General features: G+C 34.8%; 4 protein-coding genes across 17 annotated transcripts; all 4 read right to left on the reverse strand.

The window, feature by feature from the left end:
• Positions 1–2,510: 2,510 nt before the first annotated feature.
• Positions 2,511–5,602, reverse strand: LOC150027322 (uncharacterized). Of its 9 annotated transcripts, none has more exons than XM_090303626.1 (10): positions 5,457–5,602; positions 5,309–5,378; positions 5,029–5,154; positions 4,878–4,941; positions 4,699–4,786; positions 4,415–4,499; positions 4,118–4,174; positions 3,802–3,915; positions 3,239–3,309; positions 2,511–3,134 (listed from the first exon to the last, which is right to left on the reverse strand). In XM_090303626.1, exons 1-10 carry the CDS (start codon positions 5,594–5,596, stop codon positions 2,696–2,698), a joined length of 1,254 nt encoding a protein of 417 aa, XP_090159752.1. In that variant the 5' UTR covers positions 5,597–5,602; the 3' UTR covers positions 2,511–2,695. The 9 variants fall into 9 exon arrangements, with proteins under 9 accessions (XP_090159752.1, XP_090159754.1, XP_090159753.1 ...); XM_090303628.1 differs by having other exon boundaries at positions 2,511–3,150; XM_090303627.1 differs by having other exon boundaries at positions 5,029–5,168; positions 5,457–5,586.
• A 2,066-nt stretch (positions 5,603–7,668) lies between these two features.
• Positions 7,669–10,495, reverse strand: LOC137831717 (uncharacterized). Of its 4 annotated transcripts, XM_090304144.1 has the most exons (11): positions 10,275–10,490; positions 10,126–10,195; positions 9,922–10,047; positions 9,772–9,835; positions 9,595–9,682; positions 9,227–9,311; positions 8,936–8,992; positions 8,728–8,841; positions 8,221–8,291; positions 7,981–8,120; positions 7,669–7,810 (listed from the first exon to the last, which is right to left on the reverse strand). In XM_090304144.1, exons 1-11 carry the CDS (start codon positions 10,370–10,372, stop codon positions 7,800–7,802), a joined length of 924 nt encoding a protein of 307 aa, XP_090160270.1. In that variant the 5' UTR covers positions 10,373–10,490; the 3' UTR covers positions 7,669–7,799. The 4 variants fall into 4 exon arrangements, with proteins under 4 accessions (XP_090160270.1, XP_068495605.1, XP_090160271.1 ...); XM_068639504.2 differs by having other exon boundaries at positions 7,669–8,120; positions 10,275–10,492; XM_090304145.1 differs by lacking the exon at positions 9,227–9,311 and having other exon boundaries at positions 7,669–8,120; positions 10,275–10,384.
• Positions 10,496–10,892: 397 nt separating this feature from the next.
• On the reverse strand, positions 10,893–15,380 carry LOC137831718 (GDSL esterase/lipase At1g54790). Of its 3 annotated transcripts, none has more exons than XM_090304147.1 (6): positions 14,862–15,380; positions 14,385–14,776; positions 12,673–12,873; positions 12,230–12,396; positions 11,792–12,062; positions 10,893–11,366 (listed from the first exon to the last, which is right to left on the reverse strand). In XM_090304147.1, exons 2-6 carry the CDS (start codon positions 14,614–14,616, stop codon positions 11,098–11,100), a joined length of 1,140 nt encoding a protein of 379 aa, XP_090160273.1. In that variant the 5' UTR covers positions 14,617–14,776; positions 14,862–15,380; the 3' UTR covers positions 10,893–11,097. The 3 variants fall into 3 exon arrangements, with proteins under 3 accessions (XP_090160273.1, XP_090160274.1, XP_068495607.1); XM_090304148.1 differs by having other exon boundaries at positions 14,385–14,632; positions 14,862–15,274; XM_068639506.2 differs by lacking the exons at positions 14,385–14,776; positions 14,862–15,380 and adding an exon at positions 13,026–13,368.
• A 319-nt stretch (positions 15,381–15,699) lies between these two features.
• LOC137831719 (ATP binding microtubule motor family protein) lies at positions 15,700–22,110 on the reverse strand. The gene is made up of 15 exons (XM_068639509.2): positions 21,957–22,110; positions 21,738–21,840; positions 21,371–21,414; positions 20,760–20,789; positions 20,550–20,672; positions 20,430–20,455; positions 20,186–20,267; positions 18,469–18,510; positions 18,353–18,386; positions 17,995–18,070; positions 17,710–17,929; positions 17,530–17,621; positions 16,736–16,850; positions 16,495–16,671; positions 15,700–16,131 (listed from the first exon to the last, which is right to left on the reverse strand). Exons 1-15 carry the CDS (start codon positions 22,068–22,070, stop codon positions 15,964–15,966), a joined length of 1,446 nt encoding a protein of 481 aa, XP_068495610.1. The 5' UTR covers positions 22,071–22,110; the 3' UTR covers positions 15,700–15,963.
• Positions 22,111–22,426: the final 316 nt, after the last annotated feature.

The following is a 22,426-nucleotide window of genomic DNA, read 5'->3' on the forward strand; positions in this document are numbered from 1 at the left end:
ATTATATTTTAGTTTAGTTAATTATAAATTTTGATTTATTTATTTAAATAAAATATTCGAATCACTACTAAATACACATTTATTTTAATATTAAATATTATTTAATTTACGAGTCCATACTTTTTGGTTGGGATTTTTCTGACTAAAATTATTTCATTTGAAATCGATAATTATCAATAATTAAATTATTTTCAATCATAATTATTTCAACTAATATTTATCAAAATTATTCTTTAAACTTTGCTGGTTGGAATTATATTGTAATCAACTTTTTTCCCCCGAATAACATAAGCAAAATATCTAAAAACTCACATAATAGACATTAGAAAAACAACAATTCACTTGGCCTAAAAATATCTTTAGCTATATTGATTGAAAAATCATCCCAAGAGTATGAAAAAAAAAATGGTTGTCATAGGATTTTTCAAAAATCCAATAATCTAAATCCAAATAAATGGGTTGGATTTAAAATTCATATCCATTTTAACTAGATTAAATTTAAATAGATTTTTTTAAATCCATTTAAAGTGGATTAAATATAGATTCAATCCATTTTGTTAATTAGATTAAATTCACTTTGTCAATTACATTAAATCCATTTTGATATGAACACAAACTAACTTGGCTCGAACTGGGCCTAAGCTGACTCAACCTGAAAGCGGAACAACTCGGTTAGACATCGGCCCAGGCCCGAACGACTCGATATCAGCTTGAGCCCGGACGACTCATCATTGGCCCAGGCCAAGACGACTCGACAATGGCCCGGGCCTGGATGATTCGACATCAGCCCAAGCCCGTTCGACTCAACATCGGCCTGGGCCCACTCGGCTTAACATCGACCCATGCCCGCTCGACTCGACATTAGCCAGGGCGCAATCGACTTGACATCGATCCGGGCCTGCTCCACTCCACATCGGCTCGAGCCCGGACGACTCGACATCGGCTCGGGCCCGAACGACTCGACATTGGCTTGGACCCGCTCGGCTTGACATGGACTTGGGCGATTCAACATGGGTCCGAGCCCATACAACTCAACATGGGCTCGGGCCTAAACAACTCAACATCGACCAAGACGATTCGAGAATGGCCCGAGCCCGCTCAGCTTGACATCGACCCGGGCCCGCTCGGCTCGTCATTAGCCAGGGCCCAATCGACTCGACATCGACCCAGGCCCGCTCCACTCGGCATCGGCTAGAGCCTGGAGACTCGACATCAGCCCGAACTCGGATGACTCGACATCGGTTCAGCCCGGACGACTCGACATCGTTTCGGGCCCGGACGACTCGACTTTGGTCTGGGCCCGGACGACTCGACTTCAGTCTGGGCCCGGACGACTCGACAATGGCCTAGGCCCGAACGACTCTACATCGGCTCGAGCCCGCTCGACTTGACATCGGCTCGATCCCACGAGACTCAAGATTGGCTCGGGTCGAATCAACTTGACATTGGTTCGGGCCCTATGGACTCGACATCGGCCCGGGCCAGGGAGACTCGACATCGGTTCGGGCTCGTTCGACTCGACATTGGTCAAGGCCCAATCGACTTGACATCGACTTAGGCTCGTTCCACTCGACATCGACCCGGGCCCATTCGGCTTGACATCGACCCGGGCCTGGTCAACTCGACATTGGTCCGAGCCCAGGAGACTCGACATTGACCTAGGTTATACATCAGCCCGGGCTTGCTAAGCTCGACATTGGCCTGGGCCCGTTCGGGTCAACATCGGCCCGGGCCCGAGAGACTCGACATTGGTTCGGGCCCGCTCAGCTCGACATTGGCCTGAGCCCAATCGACTCGACATCGACCCGGGCCCACTCCACTCGACATCAGCCCGAACTTGGGAGACTTGACATTGGCTCGGGCTTGTTCGGCTCAACATCGGCCCAGGCCCGTTCGACTTGACAGCGACCCGGGCTTGCTCAGCTCGACATTGGCCTGACCCGTCCGGCTCGACATCGACGCGGGCCCGGCGAATCGACATCAGCCCAGGTTACTCGGCTCGATATCGGCCCGGGCCAGCTCGGCTTGACAATAGCTCGGGCGCGCTCGGCTTGAAATCGACCCGGGCGCGCTCGGCTTGAAATCGACCCGGGCCCGCTCAGCTCAATATGGGTTCGAGACTGTTCGGTTAGACATCGACCCGGGCCCGCTCGGCTCGACATCGGCTAGATTTTCTTGGCTTAACTTGGATCGGGCCAAGTCAAAATCTATCCCAAAATGCAATTTGGATAATTCAAAAATGTATCCAATCTATATCTAATCCATATCCAATTAAATGGATTTGATTTAAAATCCAAAAATATGAATTTGGATTTGAAATAAATCCATTTAAATGGATTAAAACTAATATGGATATGGATAATTATGAATTGGATTTTGTAGTTTGAATTTTTTGCCCACCCTTAGATACAAATATCAGAGTGGAAACAGCATGGGAAATTTTCAAAATTCTTATTTCTAAGATATAAAATTCTATAATTTCAAGTAATCAAATTAATTATGAAAATGAATTACCATTACGAACTAAAATATTATTATGCAAAACCACTATAAAGTATAATCTAACATCATCAGTTTTCTATCTTTACCAATGTCTTAGGACCTTACAAGTAAAAAAAGGAAAACACAATATGTGAAAGACAAGTAAAAAAAGGAAAACACAATATGTGAAAGTCAAATGATGGTTATTGTGTGTTTAGGGTTTAGGGACCTTACTGCAAGTGATTCGCAATAGTCTTACACTGGCTTGGTTGTATGATTGCATGTAGCAGAGCAGATTCAGTGGCTTCAATGAATCAGTAAGGTCCACAATATCAAGGTTTGCCTGTTCCCCTAGAGTCAGAAAATAGTTGAAAGTTTCAATGTTCCTTATAACATATGCAATATAAGCTACTGGTGCTTCCTTTGACATGCTACTACTCCCATCATTATAAATTGCTTTGCATCTACCATTACATATGTCAATAGCATCTTCATGATTTTGTTCACCATTTCCATGTTTAATGTTTGGAGAGAGGCTCTTGCAACTTGCATGCTGTCTGCAAAAGCTTGAATTCATCTGATTCAAAAGAATGGCAAGTACTCGAACAAGATGAGGCAGGCAAACTGGATCATATATCACATCTGCTCCCAAACTGAAATAGTAATATACTGAGGAATGACATTTGAATTATGAACAAATTTAAAGTATAAGAAATTAAGTTCTTTAATTGAGTAGAAACTTCAGTTGAACTCTCACATAACATCTGGCATGATATCTTGAAGTTGACTTTCTGATGCAGATTCCCATGGCAGATACAAGCATTTTACCTGAGTGAGATACATGGATCAGTTCATATTACAGAACCTTGGCAACATACAATACAGTTTATATTCTCTTCTATCTACACATACAATCCATTACAAAAAGGTTTTCAAAAGAATGCAGATCATGTACACCCCCAGACAGTTTTGTTTTTAGCTTTTATTGCCATTTATCAACACAGACTACACACTGCAACAAAAAGGACAAAATAAAACTTCAAAAAAGAAATTTATAGATTAATCTTCTATGAACAAAATCTACAACCACATGTTAGAACCATGCACTAAAAACGTATGAAACTCAAGATAAGCACAACAACACTCAGAAAGAAGATAAGTAGAAAGTAAAAATTTAAAAATACTGAAAATTGGTATTTATATATCAGCTTAGCCAATAGCTCAGTATCACGCAAAACCTGAGAGAAGATGTTGAGAGGATTACATTTTCTATGCATGAAAGAAAAATAAAATGCACGGCCTATGCAAATTCAGACTCACCATCTTTGGGTCTTTGCTTCTTTCTGGCACATTAGACTCAACATTCAGGTTGTTCAACTCCAAATTAAGCTTCATGTTAGCTAAAGTTGATAGGTCACCATCACTTAATATCACCTGTTTATAGACAATAACAAGCTTCCAGTTGACTATATTCAACTACAAATATCACCTAATGTTACCCATATAATAATTAAAACAAATAGCACCTTTTTCTCGTTTAAATTTCGGAGTTCTAGCTAAAACATCATACTTCAATAACAAATATGTCATCATTCAAAATGTTCATGGATGAATCATCAAGTATAGTTGGTCATACCTTGGAAGCTTTCACATGGGCTAGACACAATCCAACTAAGCCAACTCCTGAACCAATCTATTTCAAATTTTTTAAAAGTGCACAAAGGTTAGAACAGATGAAAGCTAATCTTAATGCAATAAATGAAATGACAAAAAAATTATAAACTACACAGTAATAGCACAATTGCATCTTAGAGCCTCTCTGTTAAGTGGAGATAATCACATAATTGTCTCATCATCACATGCAAGGCCGCTCATGACTGGATAAAACCTTATTATTGCTACTGGATTTAACAAACTCAAACATAGAACTGACCTCAAAGCATGATTTATTAAAAAATAATTCTGGATGAGAAAGTATTAACTCGGACAAAAACAGACTTGATGGCCATATTGAGCACCTGCATAACCAAACCAATATCATCTTTAAGAATTTAATGCGAATTCCACAAATATACATGTCGCATATGCATACTGAGGGAAGAATTATTATATAAGAAGCTGTAGATAGATCCAAGAAATGCCCAATTTAATGGTATTGCTGAACTCAACACAAGTTGAACTCTCATGTAGCAAGAGCACTGGTTATTATGAGCATACCCAGTATCACCTTCAAGCATGTTTAGAGAACACTGCAGCGAAAACACCAGTACCCTCGAGTGTGGACAACTTAGGAGTTCAGAACAACCTAGCCATTCCAATTTTACCAGCCAAAGAAAATCTGAATGAAACAACATCATAAGAATAAACGGAGAAACATAACCACAATCAAGATTTACCATCAGGAAAAAGAAATGAAATTTTTTTGCAGATTCTTCCATCCCTCTTCCCCAAACTATCATCCTAGCAAAAAAGAAAGAAAATCAAGAAAAAAATCTAACCCACCAGACAAAAAAAGAAGCTTGGAGAAATTAATTGATAGAATAAAACCTTGAACGATGTCATGTAGTGAGCATAGAGCTCGTACAAATTATCCAACACATAGCCATGTTCTAACTCAACTTGAGTAATAAGTTTCTTGAGAAAATTCTTCAAGTAAGGAGCATGAAAATCACCCTGCATTTATCATTCTATCCAATCAATCAAGCCCAGAGGCGAAAATTAGTTTGGTTTAGTTATATTCATTTTGACTTCTTGTTTTTTTCTTTTACAAGTGTTTTTAAAGAAAAGTTCATCTGCCCAAAAAACAAAGTAGAAAATTAAAGATTACAGGAGTGGAAAGGCAATGGTCCCAGATGAATTGCTGAACTTGTTCCGTGATTGAGCCTCCACCAAACGCCCTGCAAAACTATCTGTGTCACTGCTTTTTGAAGTCTTGCTGAAATACAAAGGAGAAGAAGGAGTGAGGGAAGAGAAACCTGGCATGGGAGATAACACAGTGGAAAGGTTCAATGGCCAGGATTGAAGAAAGCAAATGGCGGGAACAAGACAGGGAAGGATCTAAGTCTTGCTCCATCGCCACTTCCACTGCTATGCTCTTCCTCCGACAATCTCCCATTCTATTCAGAACATGTGCTTTTTATAGTGTCCAAAACAAACTCCTAATATTTACTTTATTGTTTTTTATGTTTTTTTATTCAATTTTAGTAAAAGAACAATTTCTTCCTTTAAAATGCTCTGCTTCCTTATAATGTTTATTTTACTTATATTTTTAATAAAAATACTTCCATTTTCTTAATTTAATTTAAATTTGATATTAATTAAATTTTATTAAAAATATAAATAGAAGTTGAATGATTTCTTCTTGTAAAAATTACATTCACCCTCCTTCTATTTTTTCTGGTTTTAAAATTGTTTTATTCTTATATCATTGATAAAATAATACTCGTACTAGTCATTTTATATATGCTTACATTTGTATTTTTTTTTACGATATATTCGTATTTTATTAAAAAAATTTAAGATTTAAAATTGATTAAATGTGCAAATATATTGTATTATCGATTAATACTTCAAATTCAAATTTTATTTAAGTGTGGAATGTGATTCTCTCAGCTTCATAAAATAATAAATAAAAAGACAATTAAAAAGTTAATAGACTCAAAAAAATACAAGTTTGACATTAATATTAAATTCTTAAACATATAAATTAATTTAAGAAAATGTTAAAGAAATAAATGAGTTAAGGAAATTAAATGAAGATTTTTATCAAAAATAGAACAAATCTAACCTTTTAATTTAAGGAACCTATTTTGTTTACAGATATAATTCCAATTGTTTGATTGAACAAGTATAATAATATGACGAGTATTGTATGTTTACAAGATGTAAAACATTATTGTTATTTAATATTTTTGTAGAATATTTGTTTGACTATTTAATCTTGTTTTTTCCCACTCATTTTAAAATAGGTTTTTACATTCTAAAAAATTATTTCTGAACGAGTAAGAGATATAATAAAAAAAATTGTGAGATGTACATTTTGAGTGGAAACATCAATTATTTTTCTGCATGTTGTACTAATCAAATAGGTCAATAGTTCAACTTGTGGAACTTTTTACAACTTAGATTTTAGTATATATATATATATATATATATATATATATATATATATATATATATTAATAAGATATATTTACAACGATTAAAATACAATTTTATCTCTTTTTATTGTACAATTTTGACGTCTTTCTGCAATTTTGGAAATTTTTAAAAAAATGTCAATATTTTTATATTCGGTAATTAAGTTAATATATTTATAAATTAATTTAGGAAAACAGTGTATGGTCTACAATATAAAGGTCATTTAAACTATCATTTAGTAAAAAATAGTAATTGTTAACTTTTATGATAATTAAATATTTTATGAAAAGTAAGAATTATTTTAAAATCTACATTAATAATAATAATTGCCAACTAGTTAATAGTTGCTAGGCAAGTTGTGAGAATGATTAAAATTCATATTCAATTATCGTATTGTAGCGGAAACTTTTAAAGTCAGGAGTTACAATATTTTTAAAGGAAAAGAAATATTATTTTTAACGAGTTAATATTTTTTGTATATTTTTCTCAAACCTTATTTATTACATGTCATCGTTACTGAGAAAAAAAATACAAAATAATGTATAAATTATCGTATGAATCATATTAGGTGTATCACTTAATTCCTTGTGTGCGTGTTGTTTTTTTATATGACAATTTATCCACCTATTTTTTAACTTCAAAGGTACATTAGAAAATGCTTTAACCACCACTAGAAATCACTTTGGTCTATCAAACTATAGATTTTCTTAAAGTTTTAGTGAGCTTGGTTTAGTCTCCACTCTCCTTTGTTTGCTTCAATTCTTAAATGATATTTTGGTGTGTTACTGTTTTTGTTGACATAATAGATTGAAAGAGGTAGGTTAAGAAAAAAAAATGATAAAAAAATAAAAGACTTGTACTTTGAGATGATTGATAACAAAAATTGGTCAGTGACAGGAATGATGTTTAAAATATATATCCAAAAGAGAGATGACAAAGAATATTGAAAATGTTAATACTGGAATAGATTAGGTCCAGAGCATAACCTATGCATAGTTCAAAATCATTAGTTATTTCTTCTAAGTAAAAAAGGGAAAAGATAACATGTGAAACCCAGATAAAATCGCTATTTTATATTATTGCCAGTGATACGCAATAGTCGTACATTGGCTTGATTGTATGATTGCATGTAGCAGAGTAGATTTAGAGGCTTCAATGAATCAGTAAGGTCCACAATATCAAGGTTTGCCTGTTCCCCCAAGGACATAAAATAGTTGAAAGTTTCAATGTTTCTGATAACATATGAAATATAAGCCACCGGTGCTTCCTTTGGCAGACTATTACTATCATCATAATAACTTGCTTTGCATTTAATGTTAGATATGTCAATAGCATGATCATGATTGTGTTCACTATTACCATGTTTAATGTTTGGGGAGATGCCCTTACAACTTGCATGCTGTCTGCAAAAGCCTAAATTCACCCGATTCAAAAGAATTCCAAGTACTCGAACAAGATGTGGTTGATAAACAGGATCATATATCACATCTGCACCCAGACTGAAATAATAATATAATGAGAATGACAACTGAATTCCGAATAAAATTGAAAGAACAGTGCAAGAAATTATGTCTCAGAGGTTGTATAGTTGAATCTCACATAACATCTGGCATGATATCTTGAAGTTGACTTACTGATGCAGATTCCCACAGCATATACAAGCATTTTACCTGAGATACATGGATCAATTCATAATACAGAACCTAATAAGTACAGTTCAGGTTATAGTCTCCTTTATATGCTACACAAGCAAAAACCCATACTTCAAAAAATGAAAAAGTTGTCAAAGGGTGGAGAATCCACTATCAGATGAATAATATTTCAAACAAAATTTCAAAGGTTAATCTTCCATCAACAAATCAACTATCACACATTCATGCACTAGAAAGAAACTGTTGAAATGAATAAGGGGATGGGGAAATATGTTAGAATAAGCACATCAGCACTCTGCAAGAAGATAAGTAGAAACTCAAGATTTAAAATACTGGAAATTACTATTTATACCAGTTTAGAGAAAAGCTCGGTATCTACTATATAATGTGAGGATTGCATTTTCTATACATGAAAGCAAAATCCTATGCACAGTCTATTCAGATTGAGACTGACCATGTTTTGGTCATTGTTGCTTTGCTGCATGTCAGCTTCGACATTTAGGTGGTTCAACTCCAAATTAAACTTCATGTTAGCTAAAGTTGATAGGTCACCATCACTTAATATTACCTGTTAATAGACAATAATTACAACTCCTTGTTGATTAAATTTAATTATAATAATATCATCTAATATTACACATATAAAAATTAGTTGGTCATACCTTGGAAGCTTTCACATGTGCTAAACATAATCCAGTTAAGCCAACTCCTGAACCAACCTATTTAACCAAGGTATCATAAGAACAGCTGAAAGCTAATCTTAATGCAACAAATGAAATGACAAGAATTTATAAACAGAACACAAAAATTTCAAACTTCGTAAGTGGAAAATTATATCGCAGCCTCTCCCATAAGTGATGATGATCACAATATTGTTGCATGCAAAGCTATTCATGATTGGACAACATTAACAATTCTAGCAGATTAGAAAAACTCTTAAACATGTAACTAACCTCAAAGCATGTTTTATTAGAAAATAATTCTGGACGAGAAAGTACGAACTCAGACAAAAACAGACCTGGTGTCCATATTGAGCAACTGCACAACCAAACCAATACCAACTTTAAACTTTAATGCAGGTTCCACAAACATATGCATATTGAGGGAAGAATTACTCGAAGCTATACGTAGATATATCCAACAAATGACCAAATTAATGGCATTGCTGAATTCAACAGAAGTTGTATCATCAAAGAGCAAGAGTACTACTGATTACTGATTATCATTTAGAAGAACTTTTGCGTTGACAAACAACACATAACAACCTTGAAATGTTGCATTTTATGAGCATAGTTTTTTATGATATGAAATATGAGCATACCCGGTACCACCTTCAAGCATGTTCAGAGAACACTGCAGTGGAAAGACCAGTACCCTAGAGTGCGGACAACTTTGCAGCTCAGAACAACCTAGCCATAACAGTTTACAAGTCAAAGTAAGGTGGATGAAACAAAAACCTCAGAATAAATGGAGAAACGTCACTAGAATCACTATTTACCATCAGGAAAAAGAAACGAAATTCTTTTGCGGACTCTGGCATCTCCCTTTTCTAAACGATCATCCTAAAGAAGGAAAAAGAAAATTTCTGAGAAAACCTCTGTACGAGCTAAAAAAGGAAGCTTGGAGAAAATTGTTGATAGAAGAAAACCTTGCATGATGTCATATAGTGAGCATAGAGTTCGTACAAATTGTCCAAGACATAGCCATGGTCGAACTCAATTTGAGCGATGAGTTTCTTGAGAAAATTCTTCAAGTAAGGAGCGTGAAAATCACCCTGCATTTAGTATTAAAATCCGATAAATGCAATCATAAGGAAATTTAAAGAAAAAAAAAGAGAGAAAATAAAAATTACAGGAGTGGAGAGGCAATGGTCCCAGATGAATTGTTGAACTTGCTCCGTGATTGAGCCTCCACCACACGCCCTACGTACCTAACTCTGTCACTACTTTTCGCAGTCTTAACCGAAATAGAAAGATGAAGAAGGAGTGAAGGAAGAGAAACCTGGCATGGGAGATAACGCATTCTGAAGGTTCCATGGCTATAATTGCAGAAAGCAGTCGCTGGCGACAAGGGAGAGAGGGATCCAATTCTTGCTCCATCGCCACGTCCACACTGCATCAACCTCCTTCGCCATTCAAAACATGGACTTTTCATGTTACTCCAAATTGGGCTCCACAAAATTATGGGCCTCGCACGCTCTTACAAGGGACTCTCACTTTTAAACATTTTTTTTTTAGTTTAATAAGTATATTATAATAATCTTCTGTGATTATGACACTTTTTTTTTTCTGTCTCATGTACAACTATATTATACATATTTCATAACTTTTTCTAAAGGTTTCGATACTTCATATTTGTTTGTTGGCTTTCGGGGTTCATATGGCACAATAATGTGCAGTTATAACCGATGTCACGTTACAATGAGCTTGAGAAAGTTATAGAATAAGATCAGAGTTCTGGCCTACAATTTAAAGGTAAATGCATTGAACTACCACATAAATTTCTTTGTACACTTGCTGCCTATCATTTCAGAGGGTCGTTATCATTATACTGCCTTATTAAGAAGCATTAACCAAAAACTGAAATTCAAAAACAAAACAAAAAGTATACCAGATGTGATTACCCCAAAAGGCCCTCTTAGATAGTATATATAAAATACAAATGAACCATGAAGCCTGAATGTATCAATTACCAATCCTTGAACATTATCACAGACACCATTAATAAGAGTTGGACTGACATTCAGAATTACAATCAGCTATTTCTTTCAAGATACCAGCACATAAAGAATCAAATAATGGTAGCAATAAATATAACGGGGTATTTAGAACTTGAGCTTAAGTAGGAAGGGCATTTTGTCTGAGAAAGGAGGATCGGAGTACTTTCCGGTGAGAATTTGTGATGCTACATATTGATTAGCAGTTTCAGTGTAATGAATCCCATCCCAGCTTATGTAATCACTGGAATCATTGCAAGCTTGTGCTGTAATTGTGGTTCCGTTGAAGGTCTTTGTTTCCCCACAGGAAAGTCGACTGTCATAGTTCAGTGGTGGACCTCCGAATCCACAACAAGCCATAATAGGTTGTTCAAACCCTGCAAAAGATGAAATCACCAAATTAACTGCTTTTCCTCCCCACAAATTCTGTTATGGATAGATCATAGAATAGAATGTAACATTGGTATTATGACTGATACAGGGTCCTTAATGAGCCAATAAATTGAACAGGCTTCTAGCCTTTTCTAACTCCTTTAAAGTATATTTGCTGAAATCACTGGTTTGATCAATGGGGGAAAATGGTAAATACTAACAAACGAAAGCAACAAATCAACAAAATAAATTTCCTGGAATTGTTATACAATGTTGCATTGTCAGCACAAGTGACAAATGATGACAAAGCCATCTGAGAAATTTTAGCTACAGATTTTAAATCTAAAAGTTTTAGCCTAACACTTTTGGAAACCGTAAATATCCAAACTGAAACATGGAAAGTAAATAAAAATAACAAGGAGATGCTAACCGTATCTGGAAAAGTTTGCAATCAGGTTTGATTTTATAGAGAAGATATCAACGTATGTGACATTTGAATCTGGATATTGGCCCTGCAATTTAGTACAGAGAGCGTGTAGCTGTAGGTTAAAGGTTTTAGCAGCTTGGTTGTGTGAACTAACACATCCTAGTTCGTCAAGCTTTGATGCATCAGTTCCAAATTTGGCAATGTTCTGAGGCAAGCATCCGAGAGGACCTGTATTGTGTATCCAGAAATATCTAGCCCCCTGGTCATAGAGATTCTAGTAGACAATTAAAGAGTTAGAACACGTTTGTAATAATATCAGTAAAACTGTGTATTTATAAAACTGTGTATATAACCTATGATTCATATTCATTAACTCAAGAAAGTTTTGGAAAAAAATCCCAAACATTATATAAAAATAGAAGCATATTATTTGACACCAACCTTTATTCCTTTTTCAAGTTCTAAAAGAATTGTTGGAATTGAGGCAAGTATTTGGTCCAATGTTTTTGAATAAAATGCTCCAGCAAGATCATTCTGGCCAATGTCAAACATGTACAACCCCTTCTCGAAAATATTCTCATCTGGGACGTACTTATCAAATTTCCTGCCTGAAACATTGTGATGGTTTTTTTAACACGAATGAAGGAGTTATGAAACTGACAGCAAACTAGTTGTGCCGCCCAAGCAGTATATCAAAAGTCAATTTTGAAAACATTAGAAAAATTTAGCTGAGTTAAACATGGAATTTAATTTCATTAATTTGTATAAGAAAGATTTTAATTAAAGATCAACATAGATTACCGATATGAAATTCTAACTCTAATGGGAAAATGCCACTAAAAGTATTATGGAACTATATGCAAATCTTGTCCTTTGGCAGATACCTTTGGCAATCAATTCAAGGGCCCTAGCTTTGAATCGGAAGAACTGAGACACTTGAACCCCAAAGGAAAAGGGGCATAGGGATGATGAAGAGGCAGGGAGGATAGTTGCAGCTGCTGCAGCAAAGTTGCATCCTTTCCTAAAATTTGGCAAACCCACCGAATCCAGATAGGCATTTAGGAATGGCAAGTCCATAGCATCCACTGCAATAAAAAAAAAAAAAACACATGGAACAGTAAGTGGAAGAGATGTTTATAGGGGAGAGGGAGACGTAAACATTTACTTGGGATCATGATGTGCAGGAAGAAATAGATGATGTGGACATTGACAAAAAGAGGTTATGGAGATTTATTACTAAGGAAATCAACGATGAGACGGCCATCAGAGTATCTCCCCGACGGTATTTGGAAGTAAGTTTGTCCATTTGGTGGGTAAAGGCTCTCAAAACCAGCGGCAATAAGAGCACCAGTATCAGAATTTGAATCGCCAAAGTTGAAAACTGCTGGAAAATCCAACTGGAAGGATTTGGCACAAGGTATGCAGATGGCAATGAGGGTAAGAATCCGAAGGGTACATGTGTTGGTGGCCATGGCTATTGACTATTATTGTAAGGAGAGGTTTTAATGTATCCCAGCTTTCCTTGTGTTTCAAACTTCTGCTATTAGTTAGTTTTCCGTCTGATTTTTGTTTGTTTGGTGCGTATAACTTGTACTGGAAGTAAGTCTTTTCTTTTAAATCAACAGCAACATTATAATCAATCAATGTACCAACAAATTTCAGGTGCATGACAAAGATATACTTTAAATTAAAGACATTAATTTTTCTATACTCAACCGATTAAAAATTTCAGATCCGTTTAACTTTAGAATTGAAATAATACTAAGAGAACGCTTGTGTTAACCAACATTAATAATTAGAAATTGATATTGAATAACAATACTACGTGTTATAATTAAATTCAAAAATCAAATCCCTGTGTATCATTTGATTTTCGTCAATACTACGTGTACCATAAAAAACATTTTGTTGTTTTTTTTTTTATTATTCTATATTCTTTAACAGAAACAAATTTAACTCGTTACAGATATAATTTTGTATTAATATATATTAAAATATATTCATTCGTTATTTGTATATTTTTCATTCTTACAAATACTCCACTCTCAAATGATATAATATAGCTATAGTCAATCATGTGTATTTTCAAGGTCAACCCTCCATCACAAATTTGTTTTAGAAAACTCTTCAAAAAAAAATAAAAAAATAATATATATATATATATATATATTTAAACTGTGTCTAACCTCAACTAACACGGGAACATTAAATTATTTCAAAGATGTAATAATACGTTAAAAGGATAATAATGTAAACTAAATATACTAAACCAAAACTAAAATTAGAAAAAGACGAAAGTCAAACCATTTTCGTAATACTGAAAGCCAACTAAATAGGAGAATGTGGCAGAAAGCTGAAGAAAAAGCAAAATGTTAAGATGAATGAATGCCCTAAAAATTCGATGCTACATATGGGTAACTATTTATCTTCTAGCACCTTAGCTTAATTCTTTAGAAGTACGATGTTATAATTATTTTACCAAAAAAAAAACTTCTTTTAATACTAATTTGTGTTTATATTCATGCTTAAAGGCTTTCTGAGTAATGGTTATAGCAACAATTGTAAATAATATAATTTGAAGGTAATTAAAATTTACTTAGGAAGTCCACTGTCAGACGGCCATCACAGAACCTCCCAGATGGAATTTTGAAGTAATCCTGTCCATTAGGTGGCGCAACCTGAAAGCCCAACCCTGCAGCCAAGTCTCCTGTGTCCGAGTTTGAATCACCGAAGTTGAAAACTGCTGGGTATTTGAACTCCGCCGAATTTGTCATAACTAAACAGATGGAAAGTAACACAAATTGGAAAAATACATTCTTGGAAGCCATGGCACGTTGTTTTCACCTGTGTCCAATGGAACCAACAACCAACTAGATAAGTTGATAACAATTATAGCTCTGTATGCACGGTCATCATGGAAAATGATTCCGTGCCTTTTATATATGCACGCCCAATTGGTTGCTTCAAATAGCTAACGTGAAGTCTTACCTAAAAAACAATAAGACCCTTGCTTTAGATGGTGGAAAAGTAAATGAAAGCCAACAGGAAATAATGTTCATTGAGTTTGAATTACCATGCTATCCTTATATTGTCAACCGCTATTATATTAAGTGATTTGCGCAATCCAGTAAGTGAAATGCAAGTCCTAAGTCATTCCCTTAAGAGACCTAAACTCACATTTGAACCTGCCCCCGAAAAATAAGTGCCTCAGAGGGAAAGAGAACGCAGGGAAAACGATAGGAAAGTTGAGAAAGCATTAATACAAAAGCAAGAAGATGGTTTTTTCCTTGGGAGGAATTGCACGCTTGTGGCTTGATTTGCATTTCCACGGGATTGAATTGCTTCACCTTGTAATCTTCTGCTACCAACCGTGAACCTTTGCAGTTTACACTTCGCAAAAAATATTCCTAAGCAAGATTTCTGACGGGCGATAATTCGAGATTGATAAGAGCTAATGTCAGATGTTCCCCTTCTGTTGAAATTATTCTGCATAATAAGGAAGATTATGGTGCCTGGATCCACCGCAGTGAAAATAACAGCAACCAATGACGTGACGCAACATAGAACCTTACATATACAATCATCTGTCCAAGGGAAAGGCTCATGCTGCACGTTATTACCTGCCGTGTCAAATTGTTAGGAATCCAGTTATAAACTCAGATCCTCTCTTGAAATTCAACACTAGTTTATAGCAGTATCCCGTTCATCCAGATTACATTGCATACCAGACACCAGTTCATAAATCGCAACCAGGAAATCCAGTGGCTCTTACCATAAGCTGCACAGCTATTGTGTTGCGTACGACAGTGTAAAAATAAAGACGAATTGATGTAGTCCAAATTGTCCATATTTTTCTTGGCTACTCGTGAATTTATGGATCTACTGTGCCAAAATGGTTGAATTCATTAAAGAGAGTTCTCAGAAAACAGTCATCAATGGCAAATTATTATGCATATAAAACAATTTTCGGGTTACAAACACAGGCTCACAAACGATGCTATCGATTGTGATACGATCCATGAATTGGCCATCTCAGCATATATTATGCTATTAGCCAGCCCCCAAAATGTCCAACAATAAGTGAATCAGCATGAGGCATCTTTATTATTTTTATCCATTATTTTGATAGTATTTAAAGGCCCCGCTGCGGCAAGGCATCATATAAGAATGAATAGTTACTGCCAGCGTCTTGGAGAAGAAGTGTAACCCGACCAACGAAGAAAGAAAGTCAGGACTCCTGAAATCATATTCTGAAAAATGGAACTATTCTCTGCTCCCTTGTAGAATGGAGATTCCGTGGAGGCATCAGCTTTGGCCCTGAGAATGCTATTCTCCCTTTTAAGCTGTGAAATTATAGATTTGAAAAAATAAATATTTTGTATTATTCATACAGCATTTTTCAGAAGCTTTTAACATTGCTACAGGATAAACAAGTTTTAACGTACGGTTGGTTGTAAAGTTTCGAAGAAAAAGGGCAAGATGATAATTTTTTATTTTTAGAGTAAATGTTATATAGTGTTCATAAATTTAACAAAAGACTAAGAAATCAAGTTTATTACTCTCTTACTTCTTTCTTCCCGTTTCACATTTTAACCAAGCCTAGTATTAATCTGGTAAACAGAAAGTGCCCAAAAGGTTCAAAGTGACTGAAACAGTACTAATAAGTACTAATATTTGTAGTAAGAAAAATATTATGGCACATGTACCTCATCAACAGTAATTGTAAGCTTTTCCATGGCTGCTTGCAGCAAGGATATCATCTGTAAGGTGAGGTCATCTATGTCTGTCTCCTCTTCAACTGATGAAAGATCAAAGAGAATGCCCTCTTGTATGAACAATTCCTCTAGGAACTTCACATCTTCAACATTAAATTTCTCTCTCAACTGTATTAACATAAATTTTATTACGATTTCTAATTACAAAGGGATTTTACAACAATTTTCTCACCTTGTTCAAAATTCTAGCACTTGACTCGTCGCCAGACGGAAAAGCAGCACTAGAACTTGTGTCGCTTTTTTCTTCAATGCAATTGACCCGAGGCGACACCTTTATATATTTCGCCCTGCAATCAGCATTTTAAAAAAACAGGAATTTAATTGGGCGAATAATGTGTAGAGTTTGTTAAAAAAGGTTCGTGACAAATTTTATTTGAATTTTCTTGAAGAATTTTTTATTTCAACCTTAACCAAATTTTAGCTAGTAACTGACCAAAAAAATTCAATATAAAATCAGATTGAGCTCAACAAATTGTAAGTTAAATAGATTCATATTAGGTCATTTCTTTCTACATCCCATAATTTTCATATGCATCCCGGTAAATGTGAAAATTTCAAATTTACCCATGTGAAATTAAACAGCAGTGGGGCCATTATTGTTTGTTTTGGTATTGTCTTGTTTTGAGTTCTTTGAGTGTTTTTATACACTTCATGATCGTGGTGTGTTAAATGGTGTTGGTGTAAGTGTAGACTGTAATGGCTTATTGGTGAAGATAGTCAAGGTAACATTCTCTTTCATTTTGCAGGTTTTGTTTTCGGTTAACAATTTTCAACTTAAATATAGAATCTTATGTAAAAGCTCACCATGATGGCACATGAGCACAGGAATTTCATTTGAGAAAATAAAGTTAAAATTAGAACTTTTGCTAAGGAAGCTCTGACATCATTTTCAACATAGCATATGAAAATAAAGAATGAAGGAAAGGAAAGGAAATGGAAATGCCTCAATCTTCACGGATAACATACCTTGAAACGAAACGAAGAGCGGACAGACTCTCGGATGCATTAAAAGCACTGGGGGAGCAACAGCAAAGCAATGCAGTTCTAGCATTTCCTCCCTGTGAATAAAAGATACCATGTTTGGGATACTGATTTCGTGAACAATGGGTATGCTTTGATAGACTATTAAAGGGAGGGTGAGCTAACAAGAGCATCCTGAAGAATTCGAGTGAGCTTGGAATCACGATAAGGGATATGGCCTGTTTTTCCTTGCAAACCACATGTAAGGGAATTTATTACATTTCCCAGAGCAGACAAGGATTTGTTTATGGTCTTGGCTTCCTCTAGAACTCTTCCCTCTGCTCCTGTTTTCTCCACTTTCTCTGACCCAGCCAAGTCCACTAGAATTAGCTTTCCGGATCTCGTCCTGTTCAAAGTCTCAGTGTTTAAGAATGATTCATAAGCAGAACACAGATTTATGAGAAGTATGACCTTTTATCTCTGGAATATTCTTGCTGAATTGTGAATATATAAATGCAGTGACTTCTGCTGCTGGCCATGTTCATTTCTACATGTTTTGTTTAGGATATTTGCAGAACGCAATTGACCTTTCTATTTCCTATCACTGTTTTTCCTCCCTCAAGAAACAGGGAATTTACCCTAATGTGTTATTCTTTTTTATCAACTAAGAAAGAAAATAACATTGAACAGGCACAAGAAGTACCAAAATACATCGGACAGTACTTGGGTATGGCCAATGCTTTTCCTCCCGAATGTATTTAGTAGTTTAACTATATATAAAAAAGTAAAATAAAAACTGAACGGTGGGCTAAGAGTCAAAGCAGGATACGGGTCTCACCAACTGTCCGGTTAGCTATCCCCTTCTACATATTTGATGTCAGAATTAGAAGCAGAAATAATTGTAAAATCAAACCAGAAAATGTTATTCAAGTTGTTTATTCTTACAGACAGGTTTTGCAATGCTTCAGCAGGGTCCAGTACAGTAATCTGCATGAAAAAATCAAAAGGTCCTGTTAGTCCTTTATGGCAATATTTGAATAAGAATAACCAATTATTTTCTTTTTTGTTTGTTTTTGGTTTGGGGTTTAGACAAATATTTTGCAGCATACACATACAAGGGAGGAAAACTTTCAAAGTTTCATATATAAATACTGAATGATTCCAGTCCACTCTACTTTTTGAATCAGCTCATGGAGGAGAGCTTCGCCCAATGCTTAATCTAAAGAAGTGAGACCTTACTTAATTTGACTTAAAGCACACAAAAGTTTTTTTGTACACCTTGCTTAATTCGACTTGAAGCACACAAAAGTTTATTGTACACCTACTGTTGGATTGGCCAATAGAAAGGGTACAACTTTATTTCCTTTTTGGAAAATAACATTAAGCTTAAAGGGCTAACCAATTACTGGCATGATTAGCAAAAAGTCAAGTCCACGAGCTAAGTTTACACCTTTACTTACTTGAAGCTTAAGGGGATACAATTGTTACTTCGGGTCTTGGGTCATGGACCAAGACATTAAGCCCATATTTATTCTCTTAATGTTTTCGAGGTATTTCTTCATGCACCACTATTTTACTCTTTTTTTTAAATGACTTCTAGATTACCCTTTACAAAAATTTATAAAATACATTCTGGAAAAATGTTTTCTGGAAAGAAATAGAATTTCTAAGAAAAAAAAATTAGAATAAACTTTCTGAAACATATATAATATGTTTTGGAATGTGTTTTCTGCAATAACTTTTTCATAATGTGTTTTGGAAAGAGCTTCCAGGAATGAGAACGAATTAGATACAACATTTTGTATTTCATTTATTGGATGGGGTGCTAGAGTAACTTTGATGGGGTGCAGAAAGAAACACCCTGTTTTTTAAAATAAAATCAAGCCTAAATGGCTATAACAATTATGGGTCCTTTAAACCTACACCCTCATCATGATGGTGAAATGGTAAAAATACACACTTCAATTTACAAATCAACCCTACCTTTTATTTCTCTCTCATTTTTTTCAAAAATATAAATTTGTTAGGGAATGTACACTCCAATATGTATTTTTTTATTTTGTATTTCAAAATATACAATATGAAATACAAAATAAAAAATGTATTCTGAATTACACATTTTGAAAGATATTTTTTTATTTAAAAAATATATTTTGAAATATATCATCCATATATTTTTTTAAGAATAATTTTATCATTTCACCAACTTACAAGAGTGCATGTTTGAAAACTTAAGGTGCAGATGCAACTCCCTAAAAATTTAGGGTTACAATTGTTACTGACTCATGGCCAAGACATTAATACCACAAACCCAATTAACGACACTCCCGGATTCAAAACCATGACTTAGTTACTTGATATCACTTGTGAAATCAAATTTTATTTCCTCGGTTTCTTTAAGGGACTACAGTCAATATAAGCTCAGTAGGCCAAACTATCAAGTTAAGTATATGAATCCTGAGAAAATGCTAACCAAATAATCCAATACCTATGTGTTTGAATGTCGGGACTAGGAAGGATTAAAGTTTCAGAATTGATATTTTACATATTAATCATATACATAAGAGCACTCATGTAATTGTGAACAGCGAAGAAGTAGCTTCAGATAGAAAAAGAATAATCAGAGTAGAAAGAGATATAAAGTCCCATAAAAACAGTTCACCTCTGTAACACCGGGCAAAAATATTCCTCGTGATTTGCTCTCCTTAATTTGTATATTAACTTTTGATAAATCAAATAGGTCCCTACATAAGAGGATAGAGTTATTCTGATGACTATTGAAGAATCCAAATTCACATGGAAACTAGCTTTTCCAACAAAGTTAAGAAAATTCCCTATCAGAAACGCATATAATATACTCTAAGTACAATGTGGGGAGGGGGGAATACTTGTTTTTTTATTTATACCTTACTTTTTCCATGTAGATTTCAACCTAAACAAATCAGAAACAAAATCAGAGAAATAATTTACTATAACCAGATGATTTTGTAAGACTGATGTGGTTAAATTAGTAAGTGCCTCAGTACCATTGACAACTTAATTGAATGTGTTTTCTCTTCATCAGAAGAATTTAAGGAATCAAAAAGTCCCTCTACAACTCTTGGAAGAAGTCCCTTCTTCTGTTCACCACATTCAAGTATACCAGGTCCCTGCTTTAGAGAAGTAGTTATTTACATTGCTGTATTTTATCTTCTGCAAAATTGTTTCAAGATACTTTTTAGGGGACAATTTTCCACCTCCATACTATATGTCTTCCCAGCTCCAGTCTGCAATTGATTGTAGAAAAAGAAACTTTTTAAACAATTACAGTCAAAAGAAAAATGGATTCGAAAATACAGTTGACGAGTCATAACAAGAGGAGCTCTAGATACAGGCCAAGAGGAGATATCGGAATATTCTTATCATAACAAGAAACTATATTTACTACCATGTATGTTAAACAACATTGTAGATTTTGCAAATTGTCTTTGCTAAATATTTAGAAAGGAACTGTCTACTCTTTTTCTAATGCGCCCTTTCCTGACTTCCAGATTTGCTAGTTTTGAATTCAACACCGATGCACCGAAAATAACAATTCATATATTTCATGCCTCATCTACACATTTTTTAATTTTTATTTTCCCCCTTCAAACATAACCAAATATAGCTCCAAAAGGGTATTTATGAGCTAATGCAAGGGATCATACTCAGCGAAGCTCGTATAAAGTTTTTCACAACTCCCGATACACATACTGCTGCCATATTTGAGGAGAAAAACCACATATATATGACCTCCTATTGTTGATTTGAAAGTTTAACAAAAAGAAGCAAAATGCCTTTGGCAAACTGGAGACGCGTAATATCTTACCTGGCCATAAGTGATAATTGTCCCGTTGTACGCATCAATAACATCTGCCGATCAAAAAAACAAATAAAAATGCATCAATAACATTTGTTACATTTATGGGAATACATACAAAACGAAAGCCTGATATCAATAAAAACTAAAAAGCTAAAGTAAAGGCAAGTGTCATTTTCCCGATTTTAATTGTTACCATTACACAAACTATAAGGATAATTTTTTTCATGTAACCGAAGTTGATATGCCCTATTTGGCGGTAATGCAGCTGTCATTTCATAAGGAAGCAAGAGTCATTCAAATTAAGGAAGATTTCAGTCTGCATTGCGTTGACTTATTGACATATAAATTTGTAATGAGAATTCTGAAGTTGTACCTCTAACCATGGGAAGAGCTAGGAACTGATAGACATCAGCTTGCTCAGACTGTTCGTAGAACACTCTATCAAAGCTAAACACCGATTCTTCATCCTTTTCGTCCTGAAAAAAAATTAATTCAAAATTATTAGGCTATTCATCGTAATGTGTGAATTCACTATGCCTTTTATAGAGCACGAGTAAAAACTAATAGACGCTTAATCTGACGAAAAAAAAACCTTGAAAATGAAAGTTTCGGTATCTCTGCACCGAATGCAAACAGAGTTATTGTCATTTTGCTTCTCTTTTGAGTTCAACGGCCTAAAGCGTGCGCATACTGTAATATTTGACATGATGCTTTACAGCAAACAGCACTTCCTTGCAAATGTTGATTTAAACCTGTCAATGGAAGATATATTTGTACATAAAACAATCAACCAGAGGAATATTTAGAATCTAGCAGAAATTTTAAAACAGATATGCGTTGTTTTGCAGATAACATCGATCTTGTGTCAGGTTTCTCGGTGAGCTAATGAAAGAAGGAAGACGCTAAGTGGAATCAAGACGATGAAATTTGTAGCTAACAGTTTTTTCAACAAACAAAATTCTCTACTCCATGAATCGGTCATTGCATCAGGCATTATTCCACATTTTCGATTCATATTAATTGCATTAGAAGAAAGGAAATGACCGTAGTGGAATTTCTCGA

This window comes from Phaseolus vulgaris, chromosome 6 (assembly GCF_051622355.1).
Source record: "Phaseolus vulgaris cultivar YP4 chromosome 6, ASM5162235v1, whole genome shotgun sequence".
Classification (NCBI taxonomy): Eukaryota; Viridiplantae; Streptophyta; class Magnoliopsida; order Fabales; family Fabaceae; genus Phaseolus; species Phaseolus vulgaris.

Bases quoted from the DNA above. Each gene is read 5' to 3' on its own strand.
- LOC137831717 (XM_068639504.2), bottom strand. From the start codon at position 10,372: ATGGAGCAAGAATTGGATCCCTCTCTCCCTTGTCGCCAGCGACTGCTT. The intron at 10,196-10,274 runs GTTTCTCTTCCT...TTAGGTACGTAG, and splicing joins TGCGTTATCTCCCATGCCAG to GGCGTGTGGTGGAGGCTCAA. The intron at 8,121-8,220 runs GTGAGATTCAAC...TTATTATTTCAG, and splicing joins GATATCATGCCAGATGTTAT to TCTGGGTGCAGATGTGATAT.
- LOC137831718 (XM_068639506.2), bottom strand. From the start codon at position 13,260: ATGGCCACCAACACATGTACCCTTCGGATTCTTACCCTCATTGCCATC. The intron at 12,397-12,672 runs GTATCTGCCAAA...ACAATGTTTCAG, and splicing joins CCTTGAATTGATTGCCAAAG to GCAGGAAATTTGATAAGTAC. The intron at 12,063-12,229 runs GTTGGTGTCAAA...ATTGTCTACTAG, and splicing joins AACTTGAAAAAGGAATAAAG to AATCTCTATGACCAGGGGGC.
- LOC137831719 (XM_068639509.2), bottom strand. From the start codon at position 22,070: ATGTCAAATATTACAGTATGCGCACGCTTTAGGCCGTTGAACTCAAAA. The intron at 20,456-20,549 runs GTACTGAGGCAC...TGATTTGTTTAG, and splicing joins ATTCAATTAAGTTGTCAATG to GTTGAAATCTACATGGAAAA. The intron at 18,071-18,352 runs GTATCCTGCTTT...CAAAACATGTAG, and splicing joins CCGGACAGTTGGTGAGACCC to AAATGAACATGGCCAGCAGC.
- LOC150027322 (XM_090303626.1), bottom strand. From the start codon at position 5,596: ATGGGAGATTGTCGGAGGAAGAGCATAGCAGTGGAAGTGGCGATGGAG. The intron at 4,787-4,877 runs GTAAATCTTGAT...TGGAATGGCTAG, and splicing joins TTCATTTCTTTTTCCTGATG to GTTGTTCTGAACTCCTAAGT. The intron at 4,500-4,698 runs GTATGCTCATAA...TTGGTTATGCAG, and splicing joins ATGCTTGAAGGTGATACTGG to GTGCTCAATATGGCCATCAA.